The sequence below is a fragment of the Cydia strobilella genome, chromosome 3, assembly GCF_947568885.1.
Source record: "Cydia strobilella chromosome 3, ilCydStro3.1, whole genome shotgun sequence".
Classification (NCBI taxonomy): domain Eukaryota; kingdom Metazoa; phylum Arthropoda; class Insecta; order Lepidoptera; family Tortricidae; genus Cydia; species Cydia strobilella.
In genome coordinates, this window is record NC_086043.1 from 2633016 (window position 1) to 2652609 (window position 19594).

At 38.0% G+C, this 19594-nt stretch overlaps 1 protein-coding gene across 3 annotated transcripts in view; it reads right to left on the bottom strand.

Moving 5' to 3' along the window:
* LOC134755662 (beta-arrestin-1) overlaps positions 1–19594 on the bottom strand; it is a 298399-nt gene that overhangs the window by 15434 nt on the left and 263371 nt on the right. For 2 of the 3 annotated variants that reach the window (XM_063692195.1, XM_063692194.1), the window contains exons 3-7: positions 4067–4133; positions 3602–3700; positions 2458–2518; positions 909–1051; positions 453–679 (exon numbers count right to left, since the gene is read on the bottom strand). In XM_063692195.1, the coding sequence (XP_063548265.1) occupies positions 453–679; positions 909–1051; positions 2458–2518; positions 3602–3673 (503 nt within the window). In that variant the 5' untranslated portion in view covers positions 3674–3700; positions 4067–4133. The remainder of the gene's footprint in view (positions 1–452; positions 680–908; positions 1052–2457; positions 2519–3601; positions 3701–4066; positions 4134–19594) is intronic. The other variant, XM_063692196.1, reaches the window with a different exon arrangement.

Below are 19594 nucleotides of genomic sequence, written 5' to 3' on the forward strand. Positions count from 1 at the left end.
TTAAACATATGACATCCCTGGATCACGAGAAAATGTTATCCTATGTTCATATATTATGAAGTTACCGTTATGCGGGCGATTCAGCATGTCTATTATTAGCCGAATTATTATCAAGAGAAATTCTCCAGACTCAAAAGGCTTTAGGTATTTTGTTACCTTTTGTGCGGCTTGTCATCCACCGAGTCGGCCACGAGCTCATACTCCAACCCCGCACGGTTTCCCAGTGTCCCCCGGAGCGGGTTGCAGCGTCATTGAGGCATGACAGTGAGGGGGCAGTTCGAAGTAGAAGGGATGCGCGAATGGCCCGAACTTGTGAACTAGTCTTTGTAGATTCTCCAGTCAAACGGCATCAGGCTCCAGACAGAGCAGACTAGAAGTGACGCGCGGATAAGCCGAGCTTGTTAACTAGTCTGTGTAGTTTCTCCAGTCAAAAGGCATCAGATATGTTTTACCTTTTATGCGGCTTGTCATCCTGCGAATCTGCCACGAACGCCTTCAGCTCATAGTCCACCCCGCATGGTTTCCCAGTGTCCCCTGGAGCGGGTTGCAGCGTCACTGAGGCCGGACAATGAGGGGGCAGTTCGAAGTAGAAGGGATGTGCGGCCGGGCCGAGTTTGCGAACCAGGCGCTCTTGCAGCCGCGTTAGCGGTCTTTTCAGGGTGGTCGTTGCTGGGTATATCTGGAAGCATAAAATGTAGTAGTAAGCTTGGAAAATAATGCAGCAATATTGCATCAAATGCTATGACGCCAATCTATAAACTGATGGTGGAATAATTTGTTTTTTTCTGAGACTGTTATCGGTAGTCTCATTATAATTGAAGTCGTTCTCAACTGGTCTAAGCAGTGGTCATTGATCAGCACGTTACCTGAAGTGAATGTATAGGTGATATAAGATAACCTGTTCTCACCTGTTCCGCTGCAAGGTACAGATCCTTCCTGAAGGTAAGGCCGAGGACGTCCAGGTCCTCCCGGCCGTACCTGAAAGCTGCCAGCACATGTCCGAACACCTTTCTGTCCTTAACATATTCTGGATCGATTAGCACCACGCCGTCTGCGAGGAAAACCGTGATATTTGTATAACAATACACTAATATTATATTTCTAGTAATTTTAATGTAATTACAGAGAAGAGAAAAAAACAATAACCAAGTTTAATCTTCAACATTACATGGTAATGATAAGATTTCCCCCTATCTACTATTATATTATTATTATATTACACTAGCAGCTGAAAGCTGATGCGTGTATATCACTGCACTTGTTTTTTTTTACTATTAGGTCTATTACTGTTCATTTTGTGTGTTTTTTTGACCCCGATTATAGAACACAATTGGCAAAGATTAATTTAGAGACAATTGCTGTATACATATATGATTCCTTCACACGGCTTAGAAGGATTAACTAAGTAGGTAGGAACCAAGCCCATGCATGCTTAGAAACTAAATTAACGTAATACTCAACTTGTACAATTTGTACACTTTGTACAGTTGAATTGTATGTATGTATGTATAAACTCTTTATTGTACAAAGACATAGAACACAAATATGGCACAAAAATAGGCAGTACAAAGGCGAACTTATCCCTTATCCTTTTATCCCTTGAATTAAATTTACCCTTTAGTCAGGATCTTTTTACACTTTACTTCACGATATTAGAAGTATGAATTGCAATAATTACATGTTAGGCATGGAATATTTGCATAAAGTTTTATATAGTTACTAAACATAAATTTCAAACCCCACCTGGCGCTGTAGATATAAGCTCTAAACCAACTTAAAGTACACAAAATTAGTCGGACTAGGAAATTAGAAGGTTCTACAGTTTCGGAACGGACTGGGTGAACATTATTTCAAAGTTACCTAAATCTATTTAATTTATGAAAGCGAGTAGCTCGCTTATAAACGTTTGGCGTAACCCAGATTTCGTCAAATGGAATTTCTATAGTGAACACAAACTGGCTTCATTTATACTAAAACGTTCCTATTCCTCAATTTGGGGCGGCCCGTTTCAATTCAAACACTCTAATCATAAGTTTCGGGCGTTAAAACTGGGGCAATTTACTAAAGCCATTGTAACTCGCACGAGGTTTCAATTACATTTACAGGTTAATTTAATGCTCGTATGCGTTAAAGTATGATACTTGTTTTAAGTAAGGACATTCTATTTAGTCAATTTTCCAATCGTTTTAAATTTTTTTTTCTATATTTTTATGCCTGTTTTAAGAAATGCTACGCTTTTACTCGTACTTATCACACTCTTTCGTCCGGACAGTCTTGGATGCTAATAGACGAAGGTTTTAATACACTGGCGCTGCAAATTATAAAACCCCTGCAAAATATCGTTTCGTAAGGTTTCAGCGATTTATAATAATATGCTCTATTTCCTAAATTGTGGATATAAACGTGAAAATCGAGGGTGGATAGGTATAAACGTGAAAATAGTAAAGCGGGACATACCAATCGGGTCTACATGTGAGATGTGGTCTACGAAGTCTCTCTTTCCTAAGTATACTGTTATCTGAAAAGGAAACAAAAACGTTGATTTATCTACAAGTATCATGCGGTTCTGGTTCAGCATATACGGAACACGGTCAGCGGAGAGGGTGGTTTATGTATAGGGGTGGGTTATTTTTAACAGAAATTTCATAAAAGAGTTTTTAAAAGAAAAATTCAAACGTATTTAACAAAGTTCTCTCGGCCTGATTCTAATTTAAAATTTAATAAACGTCAAAAACTGACAGATCCGATCCATATCGTATTATGAAATTTTTTAACGTTTATTAAAAATAGAATCAAGCCGTCTCTCTTAACGCTGTGATTATACCTAGGTATTAGTGCACTTATCTGTGTGGTCACTGATGCTTGCTCTCCTTATGTACCTAATATACATTTTTGGAATTATATTACCTAGTATCGCCCACCATACAAAATTTTTGCTATGGAAGATCGAATCTAGTTAATTGGGTTGAAGTTCACTTATTCGAAAATTTTACGAGACAAAATAAATGGTACTTTAAATGTTTTAAGAAATATTTAAATTCATTTGAAACCAAGTGTACATTGGGCGGCACGAGGACAGAACTAAAATCAGCAAAAAAAATGCGTATGGACAAGACAGTAATGGCTCCTCTACACCACAGAATAATATCATACAGAACAGCCACGCACCGCCCCGCCCCGACTCGAATTACCTCGCCCCGCGACACCAGATTCACGGCCGTTTGCCGGCCGCTCAGTACTATTTTTAAGCAACTTACTCACACTATGACGCATGCCGCGTGTACAGTCATGCCGTTTACACATAGAAGGGCAAGTGATTTTATATGTATGGCGTATCCGCCCTGTGTCTACACTATCGGCGATGAAAGACGATGATTGGCGGGCACGATAGTGTAGAGGGCATACTCGGCAGTCCCCGCCAGTCATCGTGTATCATTACATCGCCTGAGACCCGTGAGTTGTCGGTTATTTGGGCACGCATCAAAGGTAATCGCCGGGTGGTTGCGTTGTACAGGCGATCATGTGGATGCTTGCACGATGATCTTGCCGATGATACTATCAAAGATCATCGCCGATAGTGTACAGGAGACATAAGACTTACCTTGCCATTCGGGGAGCTCTTCTTGAAGACCCTCGTGGCCTGCCGCTGCTTGTTGCTTCCGGCGTCGTCCATGCTGCTGCCGCGCCCTCCGCAACACTGCTATCAAAATTACTAAACTTTATCAACATTCTACAGGGATATCCAGCAAAAATGTTATCATTTTATAGTCTACGTATTTAACGTTCTTTCTGATTTTTAAATCGCGTTTTCTACTTACTTTGTTATAGAAAAAGAAAAACCTTAGATCTTAGGTTACAACAGTGGTAGAAAATTTAGTGGGGAGTGGCTTCCATTCCCATTTCAAATATGGTAATTTTGAGTTTTGCTATTACTACATGTAATTAACGTCAACTGGGTTATCAAATTTAAAGAAACTGCCTTCCAACATCTTAATTGCATAGAACTAAAATTTCCGTCAAACTTAACTATTCTATTGCTATATTTTCAAATAAAGCAGATACTTACGTGGACCCTCGCGTGGCTCCAGGTTTCGCGCCACCGCTACAAACTAACTCTGCGCAGCCTCGCCGCCCTGCAACAATATTATAAATATTGTATAAAAGCTGAAAGTAAACGAAAGTTTCAAATATTGGCAGTGCATCGTGAGAAAAACCTGATTTAAAATGTGTGTGAATAAGTCAACATTAAGCTATTAAAACTATAAAAGAGTACCCTCCAACAATCTATCGCCCTTTTTACAATCATCAAAATTGGTCAAGCCATCTTGGAACACATTCATTTGCCTCTTTTTAAACTAATATAGCAAATGTGTTCCGAAAAAGGAAGCTTACGGGCAAAAAGGACTCAATTTTGAGCATCAAAAGTGTCGCAACATAGACAAGATACCTCTTTAAGCTACAAGCTATGGTTTTCAATTCCAAATGAAACAGTTTATTCTGCCAAAACACGAACATGTCCACGAAATCTTTTAACTCTGTTAAAAAAAAATCTTTCAATGGCAATAAAATTCGTATTTTAGATCGACGAAGTATCTGAAAAACAAGATAGATTATGTTTTTTGTTACGTATTTTCACAATTTCGCAGATTTCAGATAATCTTAAAGCTTCTGAGAGCTTGTGTAGAAGGAATAGCGACTTTACAGAAACTCACGTAAGAATCAAATTACATTCACGGATAAAAGTTTCTTTGATATTGTACCTTTTTATTATCAGGGCACGAATTAGGCGGGATAAAATCAGGTAATACGCTAAACCTACATAAATACAAGTTTTGCGAAACATTTAGTCTGTTACTGAATAAAACATGTTATTCAAAGCATTCATGCTTTATATTGTTACGAAAATGTCCTGCGGTCGCGGTAACGTTACATAAACATGTGGTTTTTATTTATAAGCTTCGAAGGCTGTGTGTATATTTACGGTATTTACGTAGACATAATTAAGGACATCGGGCTCACTAGTGCTTTTTGTGTACGGACTGCGGTCACTAACAATAAATGACCAAGCCACAGGGCTTGAGTCAAGCAGTCATGTCCAATTCAGTGGTTAAAACGCATCGGAAGTTTGCTTGTACAAAAAAGTTAGAACTCCTATAAGAAACTTGTACAATGGAGGTACAACGCTGGCATTTATTATGTCGTAAATCAGGTTACCCAGTACGACTAGCACAAACCATATTCTAATCACTTTTGATACTGACACTATCGTATCGATGTGACATCTTATAAGCATTGTTTGAATTGGGCCGTATATCTAAAACCTAACGATACAAGTAACGCAACCTCGTCGAGTTGATAGTCAAGAACTCAAGATGATTCCCAAAGAATAGACGTTGGCTTAGCAAAGTAAAATGCTTGTATCGAAAATATTTGACAGTAACATGTTGGTTGCTGCGACACTTCCGAGGACGCGAATATATTCCCAACATCCCGGATCACAGCTATGCCGGTATAATCCATCAAAAACTGATGTCCCGCTACGCCGAGCGTTACAAATTGCGTTAAGGCAATTCTCACCTACGCGTATCAAGTCCGTGCATAAACCAGTGTAAAGTGACTGTGAGTTCAGTAACAAAGGTGCGTAATGAAAGAGCAAATTAAGACTGGTTATAGCGAATAGAGCGATCAATGAAATGCAGAAACTACCACCTATAGACTACGCATTATAAAGCTCTTATGAATACGTAGACGGAGAGGTGACCATAAACAGGCGCCATTTTAATTGTAAAAGCAACGCGGAACTCGATTGTACCATAATACCTACACAACAAGCCAAGTTTTCCAGACCTCATTTTTGTTGATATTTGCAAGTCTCTCTCGTCTTAGCGTTAGTAGCATCTTGAGCTACTGCTTAGGAGCGCAGGATCAGCTTAAATTTACATGAGCACGGGTCGTAAACGTAGATACAACTGGCAATTTTATTATGCTTATACATCATATATACTAAATTAGTATGTTACTACTTTTTTGTGGCTTTGTTATTTAATTTAGTGTAAGTTGTATATTTTTAATTTTATTTGTATTATCGGCATCCGGCATCCGAGCTACATCATATGCTAGAAGACCTTAGCTACGCAAGCCTCGAGGTTGGACTGAAGATGAATATGTCAAAGACCAAAGTCATGACTAACAGCACAAAACGTAGGATTGAGGTAAACGGAGAACACATTGCATATGTCCATGAATACCTTTATTTGGGCCAAAAAGTCTCTTTCCAGGCGCGACAAGAAAAAGAGGTCGACAGACGGATCGAGAACGCCTGGAAGAGCTATTGGTCCATGAAACACCTCATGAAGGGAGACCTACCTCTATCACTCAAACGTAGGCTCATGGACATGTGCATACTTCCAGTCCTCACCTACGGTGCTCAGACTTGGTCTCTGACGGAAGCTCAGAAGTCCAAACTCGGGGTTTGTCAGAGAGGTATGAAGCGCAGCATATTAGGTGTGAAACTCGGGGATCGCATCCGGAATACCACGCTGCGCTCTAAAACCCAAATAATAGATGTAGCTCGGAAAGTGGACAAGTTAAAGTGGGACTGGGCTGGTCATGTCTGCCGCATGCCGAATGACTTGTGGGCCAAAATAACCACAGAGTGGGTGCCCCATGAGTCAAACCGGGGATCCGGCAGACCTCGTCGGCGATGGCGGGATAACTTGGACTCCTTTTTGAGCGACTGGCCAGATGTAGCTCAAAACCGGGAGGAGTGGAAGAAGAGGGGGGAGGCCTTTGCCCAGCAGTGGGACACAATAGGCTCGTAATAATAAATAATTTGTATTATTGTAGTTTTTGATATGTGTTTTTGACATTAAAACCCATCACAGACGGAGCGATAATATATCGGCAAATACCGATAGATACGGCATCTGCCGATATCTATTACGTGCTAATTGACAGAGCCCACACACGAAGCTGTAATATATATTTTGGTATCTGCCGATATCTTATCGCAAGGCATCTGCAGATACCTTAAGATGCCTTGCGATTTATCGGTCGGTATATTTCGTCTCTCTCACAATGTAGGTGCTAGATCTGTCTATATATATATTTTGAGCGATATATATTTTGGTATAGTTTCGTGTGTGGTGTTTAACGATACTCACAGATATCTGCCGATATCGGCCGATATATTATCGCTCCGTCTGTGACGAGCTTAAAGATATTAATTGACTGATTGATACGGGAACCACAGTAAAAAATAAAATAAAAATAAAATAAAATAAAATTCATTTATTTCGGACAATTCGGAATCCATATACAGTTTACATATCAAATATTAAAATTAAAATTAGAATTAAAATTAAAATACAATCAACTATAATCATGAGTATTGACCGGAAGTTACAACATTGGTAATAAAGCTATTGATTTGCGATAATGGAATGGAAAAGAGTACATAAATATCAGAATCTTTAATTTTGCAATAGAAAAAGGCATGATGGTATTGTAGAAAGATACAGCAGATCGATTATAAGGGTGTACGAAATAATTTCATCACGCATTTTTTGCCGGAAGGAATAAACGCGGCAGATTATTAAAGATGAATGGCGTTATTCATAAACGTCTGTCAAATCTATTATTGATAATCATTTATCCGTATGCCATTTTGACATTTGAGAACTAAATTAAGTAATCTTACTCGCAGGTAAGTGGTCTATGCTGGAATGACACCCAAGGATGCATAGCATATTATCCACGTGCCCGGGGTAATCATTTTATGCAGATACGAGTGAATGTCGCCAAATGGAAAAGCGAACAGTCAGTGAGGGCGGTTTCAAAAAACGATTCACTTTGTAAGCGGAGCGTGGTGGCGAGAAAATGAATGTCTACTCTATATTGGACTGTACCTAAAAGCCTAGAAATACTTCCGCACAAACAGTATAATTTTTATTTTACAGTCGGTTTTTCATACGAGTGGTATGATAGAGTTTTAACGATTTTTCCACCACGATGACACGCGATTAGTCTAAAGGGGCCCACTGACTATCAGTTCGCCGAAAGATATCGGCCTGTCAGTTAGAACAAAAATTTGACAGTTCCGAACAACTGACAGGCCGATATCGTCCGGCGGACCGATAATCAGTGGGCCCCTTAAGACTATGCAAACAAATGGGTTCCAGGATGGCTTGGCCAATTTAGACGATGGTTTTTTACAAGGCGATATACCCCCCACCCACCCAACCAATAGTGGACGTTACAGATTGACAAAGTTTAAGTGCGTGTTTAGTTAGTTTAGTGTACTTACTTTATATCGTACAAATATTTTTAGTGGCTACTGTGCAAAGAATACACATTACACACACAATAACTACCGTCAATTAACATTCCTATTTTTTTTATTGAAGAAAATTCAATGCTTATACCTGGTAATAATAAGATTTCGTGTATTAATTTAACCCTAAACGTTCAAAAAGTGTTAGGAGAGATGTAATATAAAAGGCGAAAACTTAAATTCGCCCTTTTACTTTAAATACGATTGTATTTGATTTTAAAGTACCTATCTACAGATTACCATAAAAAACCGGCCAAGTGAGAGTCGGACTCGCGCACGAAGGGTTCCGTACCATTACGGAAAAAACAGCAAAAATCACGTTTCTTGTATGGGAGCCCCATTTAAATGTTTTTATTATTCTGTTTTTAGTATTTGTTGTTATAGCGGCAACAGAAATACATCATCTGTGAAAATTTCAACTGTCTAGCTATCACGGTTCATGAGATACAACCTGGTGACAGACAGACGGACAGACGGACTGACAGACGGAGAGAGGAGTCTTAGTAATAGGGTCCCGTTTTTACCCTTTGGGTACGGAACCCTAAAAATGCACTGCTTAAAAATAATTACAAAATATAATGAAAAATCCACATAATGTGCTGGCTCTATTTTTCCGAACCACTCCTTAATATCGGGTTACGATTTCGCATTATCCGCCGGTATCACAAAGAGCTGGGTAATGGCATCTAGGTGACCTAAGGTAATTCTAGAAGTCGTAAACGATATTAACCTAGATAGCTTCGGTTTCTCGGTACGGTTAGCACACCAACTAACTACGAAATAAGATAGAGATTAACAAATATATTAAAGCGTTTCTAGTTATCCGTGAAGCTATCCGTATTTAGTTCACGGTCAAGACTTTGTTTATAAACAGTTTCATAAGCGGATTCGTTTTTTTTTTGCCAATTATGTTGTACCGAAATGAAATGAAATATTTATAAAAAGAGGATACCCGAAAGCATTATGAGCTGCTTATTATGTAAAACCTTTGGCGGTCATACTATTTAAATAGGTAACTATAGTTATTTTATAACATTAGTTCTGGTTTTGCGAATATAAACCTTAAGAGACACATGAAAATAGTTTCAGTCACATTGCTAGAATCGTTTTGTGTGAAAATTAGTTAGCACTCACAGTTCTAGTATATGCTCAACTTCTTCATCGCAATAAAATCTTCTGCACGTATTTTGAGTAGGTACAGTTAGCAATACTATTCGCTTAGCACCTTTGCATACAAACTTCTATGAAGGGGGGGTACCTTTTCTCTGCAGCTGACTGTACTACGGTTAGTGTTACTTCTGCTGCTAATTGTACTGAAAATACACTATCCTCCTACTGTTACAAATGTACAATATTTGGGCGAATATATGGTACAGAAATCCGAAACTAAAAACTAGTTGTTCAAAGGAACTGTTGTCATAGTCTAATGGTACCATCTACACCTACCGCATTGACGTTCATGATCAGAATTGACAACCGATATAAATATCTTTTACCTGAATCCGTCACAATTTTCATTAGCGTTTGCGAAGGAAAAAAGGGTAACTTAATTTACTGCCAACTTTGTCATTTTCCGAACAGTAATTTGAATTTTTCATCAGGATAAAATATTCTATAACTTTTATTTTGCCTGAATTACCTATCCGTGGTCTGACTGGATAAATGGAAAAGCAAATTAGGCAAACAGGTCAACCAACCTCGCTCCTGCATATTTAAATTCGTCACTTGAATTAAATACGAATAAAGGTAATAATTCTAAAAGCAAAGTATGGCGTTGTAATATTAATTTATTTGGATAATTTATAAGAGTTGTGAGTACCTATGAAACCCTGTTGTATTGCTAATAGTTTAAACTTTAAACTAACGTACCTTCTCCATTTAAATAAGATAATAATGAACATTCCCGGTATGACAGGGGCAACATGTACCAGTGCTAGTGATTACATTCACTGCCAGCGACCCGTTAGGCGGGTTCTCTGTTCGTAGGCGTTTTTCACTACATACGCGTTTTTCCATATTATCGGCTACGCTTGTAGCGCGTAGCTCGCGCTGGCACTGAATATGTCAATTGAATATCGAGTTAAGTGTTACCGATATCGATGCGAAGTGATTTCTAAATCATAATAACAAATGTGACTCATCCTTGAAATAAACAATATTAATTAAGAGTGTTATTTCCTTTATTATCTATTTGGCAACCTCTTCGATTTATAAAATAGGTCCATGCGCTGGCGCACACAGATATAGGTGTCTAACATATAACATCACTTTTTTTGTGTAAGGGGTTAAAAACGAAATATTGAATATTTAGTTAAGTACATAACGGTACGTTTTTTTTTATACCACATCGGTGGCAAACAAGCATACGGCCCGCCTGTTGCCGACCTTTTAAAAACCTGTACACTCTTTTTTTGAAGAACCCCCATAGATCCTCGGGAAAACCTCGGAAGGGAGTTAATTCCACAGCCGGAGCGTCCGCGGGAGGAAATTCCTCTTAAACCGCACAGTACGCGACCGTTTAGGTTCTAGGGTGTGAGGATGAACACCCTGCCGACGGCGAGCGGTTCGGTGATAGATAGATAGAAAGCGGCCGTTGGCATCATGTCAAACAATTCTTCAGAGCACAGCCCACATTGTACAAGCGGTAGAACACACAAAAAGGAGGTAAAGTCTCTCCTTAAGACTTAAAGGTTCAATACCGGTTCAATATCGACGATTCGTACTGCAGCGCGCCTTTGGACTGAGTAGAAACTGTTACTTGTCTTTATGTTTAAGTTTCACTTGTCCTCGCACATTTTAAACGTCAAACCAAATTTGTAGGATCATGAACGACAAACCCGGGTAGGACCATGAACTTCATCTTCGTAGGAAGGCCAGCAATATCTCAAAGTCTACTGTGACATAATTGGTGTGACAGGCGTGTGACAGCCATAAATTTCCGACAGCCAGAAATTTACGTAAACAGTATCTGTTTCGTTTTGATAACAGACAACGAATTAAATTAAAACATTAGTCTGGAGCTTGAAACCGCCTCGAGTCTGCACCAAAAGTAAATTCAATTACCTTATGTTTTGGATGAACTGCAGATTTATTATTGCGTCGTGTTTTATTATACGAATTACATAATATAATAACAGTGTAGTAATCAAAACTAACAATTGGGATTAGGGTCTCCCCGCACCTAACGACGCGGAATCGGCAAAAGCCGTATTGCGTAGACAAAGCTTTTTCCTATCGGTTATTGTCGATTCCGCGTCGATAGGTGTGAGGAGACCCTATTAATTTTATTGCGTCGTGTTGAGTGCTTAGGGATGTCCCAGGTCAGGCAGCGAATTCACAAAACATTAGTGATTTCTTAACTATTCCACAAATGTCCTAAATGCATTTTTTTTTGAAAAAGGAATTTTTTCTTTCAGGAAATTGAGAAAACTTCAACAGTTTGAGACGGATGGATGTGTGACAGGAACGACATTATAGTATTGACAGTGTGTTATTATGTTGTCTTGTCACAGGGTAAAAAATATCCTGTATTTATTTTCACATTTATCCTGTTATTTACTTACAGGCTAATTCATTATTAAAGATCCCCAATAAATCAAACAAATTTAACAATAAGGAAAAAACGCTGCTATTTTTTGGAAAAGCGGGATCATTGTTTACCTTGGCGTAAACTTTCTTTAGCGAGGAATAATGACGCGATAGATAAATCATCCGCTCAGATCCGTGTTTACTTTACAAACTCTCTCAATATTAAAGTTTTGTGGAATGAAAATGGTCCTGAAATCTGGCTATATGATTCATGTGACTTGCCGAGCGTGTACTAGTCGAAGGCGCCGGTAAAACAAGTTAACTGTGATATGGGCGTGATGGCTAATTAAGAACAAAGTTGTAGTAGTAGTAGTGGTAGTACTAGTAGTAGTAGTAGTAGTAGTAAACTCTTTATATTGTACAAAAAGACATTAAAAATAGCATACAACTAGTAAGAATGTACAAAGGTGAACTTAACCCTTTGAGGGTTCTCTTTCAGTTAACCTTTGAGTAGATGATAGTAGAGGGTGAAAAGAGGGTGACAAATGCAGCAAAATGTACAACAAGGTACCAGAAAGACAAAGGTACAATACATACAAAATTTATAGGATAAACATATTTTACACACAAAGGAATGGGGAAAATACACTAAAAATTAGAAAAAAGTAGAAAAAATATAAAGCAACTATACAATAGAAATATAGGCAATTTGATCAGTCAGATAACCAGAGCTTTTTTAACTTCTCCTTGAGCGCCGCAATTTTCAGAATAATTGACATAAAAGGTAAAAGCCCGCAAGATGACCATGTCATGCGTCGCAGTTTCGCGCGGCCTACTTATCTTTTGTTTCGCCCCCTCTTAATCAAACTTTTGAGCGAATTAAATAAAATGTTGTCTCTACAGTCCTGACGAGTGACGTCACATTTTAAACATAACTAGAAACTTTAGGTTTAGAAAACGTTACGAGTGGCCGACTAAGGACCCGGACTGGAGGGCTTAGTCACTTTTTCTTTAAAAATGACATCTATTTTAGTTTTAAAGCTATATAGAGTAGAGTATTAGGTAAAATAAAACAAACCAAAACATAATAAAAAAAATACTAGTTGACTCGCTTTAAAAAAAAAAGCGATCGGAATTACTTTAAATACGACACGAAGTTCCAAACACGAGACCAACCCTTCCACGGTCGGAATTATGACAGATCCCGCAAATAGTTGCCGTTTAGTTCTCACACGGCTTTTCCATTAGCAAAAAGGTTTTGAGCACGAATGATAACTTTGTAACTCAAATTAGTTTAGTGTAGTTTTATTTTTATTTAGATTTATTGTAATTTTAAGTTGTTTTTATTTATTGTTTTTTACCTTATATATTAATTATGAAATAAATGAAAGTATTTCCACTCTCAAATAAAACTAAATATTTTAATAAAATATAACTTCAGAGTACCTACAGATTATTTATTTAATCGATGGAGCGTAAACAAACCCTGCAAAGTGGAATCATAAAGTGTATTATGTGGACGAACTATTTCTGAAAAAATAAATGAGCCATTTACTTTTCCGAATTTTTTATAAGTTTTCGGTTATTTCTACTCAGAATTAGTACAGTCGGTGCCCTTACATTATCCACTTTTCTATAAAACTAGTATATGTTGACGTGTAGGTACTATTGATAAAGAAAATAAGACCCAATATTTGTGTCACATTTTGGTCTTTTTTCATATATTTACATTTTGTATGAACCATCACAAAACTGACTCATACATTTAGTATGGAAAACTTGATGATACCATTTCGTTATTTTTTAATTCCTGTATTTCTAAAGAAAATGTCGAAACAAAGTACTAGTACCTAAATTGTGGACTTTTTCATTAAAACCCCGGGTGGTGGTTTAGAGAGCCATTAAAACATTTTTGGTATAAAATTACAGACGATATTTCGGCGGAGCGTCTCTAGTCGCTAATGTATTTTCGTGGAAATCAATCAAAAGATTGTAATGGAGTCGTTACAGTATTAAGGTAAACGGAGAGTAATCAAAGTTTGATAGCCAATATTAAAGCACTTAAGGGCATCCATCATGGATCCATCTCGTGTTGGAGCCATAGACGTATAAATAAATAGACGCCGCATAGCTAACGCGAGTTACGAAAGTCGCAGGGTAATTCAGGGTTAGTAAAAAGATAAACCCCTTTATAGGCCAGGAAATGAATGCTCAAAAAAGTTATAGAGCGAAATGCTTGGAACACAATTATTGACTAACGTAACTTTGTTTGGACTAGTTAGGAGGTGAACATATCAAAAGTCCCCGCCCTAGATATGAAAACGATACCAAACATGGCCTAGTAGCTTCACTGATATAAACTTTCAATAGAGGATATCTCGAAAACTATTCAAGATATCGAAAAATTTGACTAAATTTAACTTGTAGCAAATTTAATTAGCTTTAGTTTTATGTAAGTAGTCATGTCGCTAAGACGCAGTTTCCAAGATATGTGAAAAACCGAAAAATGGGACCCTCTAACATAAATGTTCTCTTGGCACGGGAAGCTGGTGTTATTATAATTATAAACTTCTATCAAACTTAAAATGCCGTCGAAATTAGTTAGACCTTTTCGAGGAGACAAAATTTTACTATGCTATTTAATGTTTACGAATAAGGGGCCTATAATAAAGGGTCGATAGGGCTAGCCTAAAAATATTTGAGTATTCCAAACCAAATATGTCTGTGGTCGTGGCAATGACCCCGGTTGGCCCTTTTCAGCATTCGAAGAGTGTCTCCATCCATCACGGGGGGCAGGCGGCAGGCAGGTGTCGCGGGTGCGTGATGGAAGGGGGGTGGAGGGAGGGGGCGTTGTTTAGAATAAACAACGCTTCCATGTTAAGAAATGGCTAGGGCTACCTGGGCGATTTCATGAAAGCTTGCAACTTGTTACAAGCGGAGGCCTCTTTTTTAACTGTTTTTTTTTTTTTAAGAGATTTTAACTTGTGTTATTCATTACAAGCTTTCATGAAAGTGACCCCTATACCCGTACCACGAGTCACTGACAGTGTCACTGCATATTATACGCTAACATCTACGTAATTTACTTTCTATACATCTCGCTCGCACTGATATGTCAGTACGAGCGAGATGCATAGAAAGCAAGTTACGTTCACGCTAGCGTTAAATATGTCAGTGCCAAACTGGCGGTAGCCGCACTGAAATCAGGCTTAATAATTGTGCTCTGTTGATAATACTGGTAACCCTACACCGGGTTGCGTAATTACAATACCCGATACAAATACCAGGACAGCTTAAGTTTACGACAATACTCGTATTACCACAGTGGAACCTCGATAACACTCAAGGGAAACGCCAAAACTATTTTCATCTTATGAAGGTTTAGCTTAGAGAGCTTCTTGTTCGACTTTTAAACTATTTCGAATTAAATAAGTAAATGAATCAAAAAATGTATCACATAGGTACAAAATAACACAGAGATCATAAAGAACGTTTCAGTTATTTAGGTCTACAACACCTAGAGGTGTACACCAAGTCTATTCAATATTTTTAATTATTATATTAAGGCGGTTCCCTGAGCCAGAAGGCGAAAAATCTCCTTATATGATCATGTTTTTCTAAGAGGCGTTGATATTCGTAGACGTGGAAAAAATATATGTAGTTCTTGACAATATTATCTTTAATAACATAACACGAATTATGACACTTCGCTCGATACAATTAATTCCCAAAGTAACCTCTAACTCGGACTTTTAATAACTTTACTCGGTTATTTATTATGTGATACTATAAACAACAAAAAAAAAAACAAAAAACAATCTTAACTTAAATAGTAATTTCATAGCTTTCGAATTTCGATATTGTAAGGTAACGTTTTTAAAATAAATAAAAATCGACAAAATTCGATCAAAATTGACACTTGGCGCGCATGATCTTTCCCGCTCTTTCTTGCGAAATGTGACAGTGACAGCGGCAAACCGATGGAACGGCCTTAAATAGTTTAGGTTAAAGAGGAATGTTTTGATTTATGGAGCTATTAAAAATATTTCTAAATTCTAAGTAGCGATTCGTTGATTACTTCGGCTGAGTTCGGTTTAATGATGTTGTTGACGAGAATTTAGCCTTATCCGTTCCACTTTATAAGGAACGGAATCTCCAATACCGCGATATTAAATCTAATAATAAAGCTTTACCATAATGAAGCTTGCTTCTGATAATAAACTTCATTAATGAGCTCCAGTTCATTGTTTTGATTTAATTGAATTCGATACTACGGGTAATTAAACCGACCTGTGATATCCAGTAACATCATCTGAGTGAGTCGTTTGAGTGAATACTTAAATTAAATTAAATCTGTCTCTATAGCAGCCTTTACAGCGCGGGTTCGGATATCGGCCTCTTCTCCATTTCTCCACGCCCGTCAATTCTGTAACGAGGTTTCGATCTCTCGTTGACAGATGCTGTCCTTTCACCTCAATTCTCGTGGATCTTTTTATTTTGATCATCTAAGACAATAGAATTTTACTCCGAAGCATCATTATGGATATATCTATCCGCTAAAATCAGCCTCATTTCACGTTATGAATGTATTTGCGTATACTGATAGACTGTGCTTATACCGAACTGGCGCATCCGGTAGGATTGTTTTTAGCAATAGCAACAAGGCAAAAACATAGATATCTATAATATCTATCGCTCAATACGCCTAGCGGATTTAGTATCCTGTATCTCTACCGTTGATCGAAAATCATAACATCCCGAAAGCATACAGCCACAAGTGCGTATTCTATTACTGATAGCTATCAATCTCGAATTTAAATAAAATATCGCCATTCCCTTTTCCTTAATCATCAAGTTTCCATTCGGCGCGTTGAGCGAAAATCGCTTTATAGGACCTCGATAAACTTTGATTGCGAGATAAAAACGTGCCCCGCCATTGATTGATTTCGGCAATAAATAAACATGCCGGGCCTAACGAAATTCCTGAGTTTCGTGGGCCGCATACAAGAGTTATCATTTCCCGTTAACTTTTCTAATCACAAATTTCAACGTTGCCGAGTATTATTTTACGTCGAAACGTTTAGAAGTTTACGTCTGGGAGTGACAAGAGCGTCCGATATTAAAAGACTCGTACCTAGAGCGGGTGTTTTTTTTTTGTTTTAATGAGTGTGATACAGTGGAGACGTGATTTAGGTTAGAAAAGGCTTACGTATTTATGAAAGGACACGTATTGAGGCGAGGCTATTGAGGCTGGAGTGCGGCTGTAACGAGCACGTTGGAGATCACGTGTTTCTAAAGGAGTTGTTACACTTATTGATGTTAGCCGTCATGCAATGTTAGTGACGACTACAATCTCGATCTGCCGGGTTGAAATTTTGGTAAGCAATATCAGTTATCTAAGTACCCACAACATTAGGATAACCCAATACTGCTGCCACATAATAGGGAAGGAAGTGAGTTGAAGTCTCTTTGGTGATTCTGGTTAGGAAGTAATGTAAACAGTTCGTATTTACTTCATTGCCTCATTAGAGGCTAATTGTGTATAACTTTTGTCGGATATTTTTTTATTATTGTTGTTGTTATCCTTTTCTTTTATTTTTCTTTCATCTTCTTGTCCTGGATATGTGAACTTTATGGAATACTCGTAAATGGCTTTTAATTTAATTACTTTAGTATTAATGACATAAGATGTACAAACATAATATATGATCAAACGAACTTAACAAGTGAAGTTCGATCGATATTATATAAGTACGCTTTATTCGAAGATATAAACACAACATGTAGTACTTTTCAATGTACTGGCAACTTCGCACTTGTCAAATTTAGAAAAAAAATATTTTTTGATTTCCGTCTCCTGTCTGTGGGCACCCCACGCCGCCCAAGGGCGTGCCCTCATTATTTCAGAGAGAAAGTGCCCACAGTACAAAATTTTCTTAACGGGTTGAGATCAGGGTGGGTGGGACCTTATATCTTCGAATAAAGCGTACTTATATAATATCGATCGAACTTCACTTGTTAAGTTCGTTTGATCATATATTATATTACGTCGCTTTATTCTTCAGATATAAACACAACATGTAGATGTTTAGAGATGAAAATTTTGTAGGTAAATAAATTAAAATACAGAAAGAATGTTTAACAGTAATGGGCTTTTATTACCACCTTATTATCACAATCATCTTATTAGTATTCAGTCTTATTTTAATTATTAATCAACTTATTATTAGATACACAGCCTGTGTTCAGTCGTTACAATATAATATACCTAATTATACTTTGCAGCTAACTTAAATTATCCTGCGAAAGTCTGGGCATTAATATGGATCTAGCAAAATTGCCCTCGGCTTGCTTGATCGGCCTATTATAAAACTTTGCAAAAGTTTCAGACGAACTAGAGCAACCAGCAGCTTTCCTGATGGTATCTAGAGAAATACCAGAGGCACGCGCCGCAGACGTGGCAGCATGCCGCGTGCTATGCGCGCTGAATGTTGCCACGTCCACACCACTTTCGCCTAGGACTTGTTTAATCCATCTGCTTATGGATTGAGCAGAGGCTGGTTTGTGTGGTCTCTGATATGTTAATATTAATCTGTTATCAACTGATTGGGATCTTATATTATTTGTTACGAATATATAGTCTTGTACAATTGTAGCCGGACAGATAGCACTATTTTCTTTAAAATAGGGTAAAAAGAGCACTGGTTGTTCCCGTCCGGCCGCAGATGTTTTTATTATATCTGTAATACCAATTTCGATTCCGGAAGGACGTAACACGATATTTTTTAACTTGATGAGTGAAAGTGTTTGTACTCGATGTGCAGTACATAAAGCTAGAAGGACGACCAACTTTTTAGTAATTTGTTCAATAGATAGAGTTCTATTTGGTATCCACTTTCCGATAAAATCAAGAACTATTTGTGGATCCCATGTATTCGAATATTTTGGGAGAGCTGGTCTCAACTTATAAACACCCTTAAGTAGTCGCTTAATTTGAATATCCGAACCTAGATCGCTACCTAATAATAGTGACAGAGCTGAGCGGTGACTATTTAAAGAACCGTAGGCATCTCCATTATTAAACCGCTCTGTTAGAAAAAGCATTACATCTGAAGATGTACCTTTAAAAGGATCCAAACAATGACCCTGACAGAACTGCCACCATGATTTGTAGGTAGTGCCATACTGCAGTAGAGTATTATTGGAAAGTGAACTAATCATTAGCTCTAGCGCCGCATTTGGAGTTCCTCTTGATGTGAACGCCTTCCCGAGAGCCTCGCGGCACCCAGGGTAAACTGCGTTCGCGAGCGGCGTGGAGTCCTGGAAGAGGACGAATGGAAGATTGGAATAAAATATATAATAGTCGACCGCAGTATGCTTTTGAGTAGGGGAAACCACGGCTGGGAAGGCCAAATTGGGAAAACTAAGATGCCCTCTGCCTTATCACTTATAATTTTTTGAACACATTTCAATATGAGTGAACATGGTGGAAATGCATAAAAATCTAAGTCTTTCCAGTCCAATGTGAAAGCGTCAACTGTATAAGCGTCAGGATCCGGTTTCCAGGAGACATAAGTTTTACACTTTGCATTAGTGCGAGAAGCGAAGAGGTCTATTGTCGGTTCACCAAGAGTCTCTACTATCTTGTGATATTCTGTGTTACTTAATTGCCATTCTATATCAGGATTCTTTCTTCGAGATTCCTGATCAGCTTCTACGTTATCCTTTGTATTA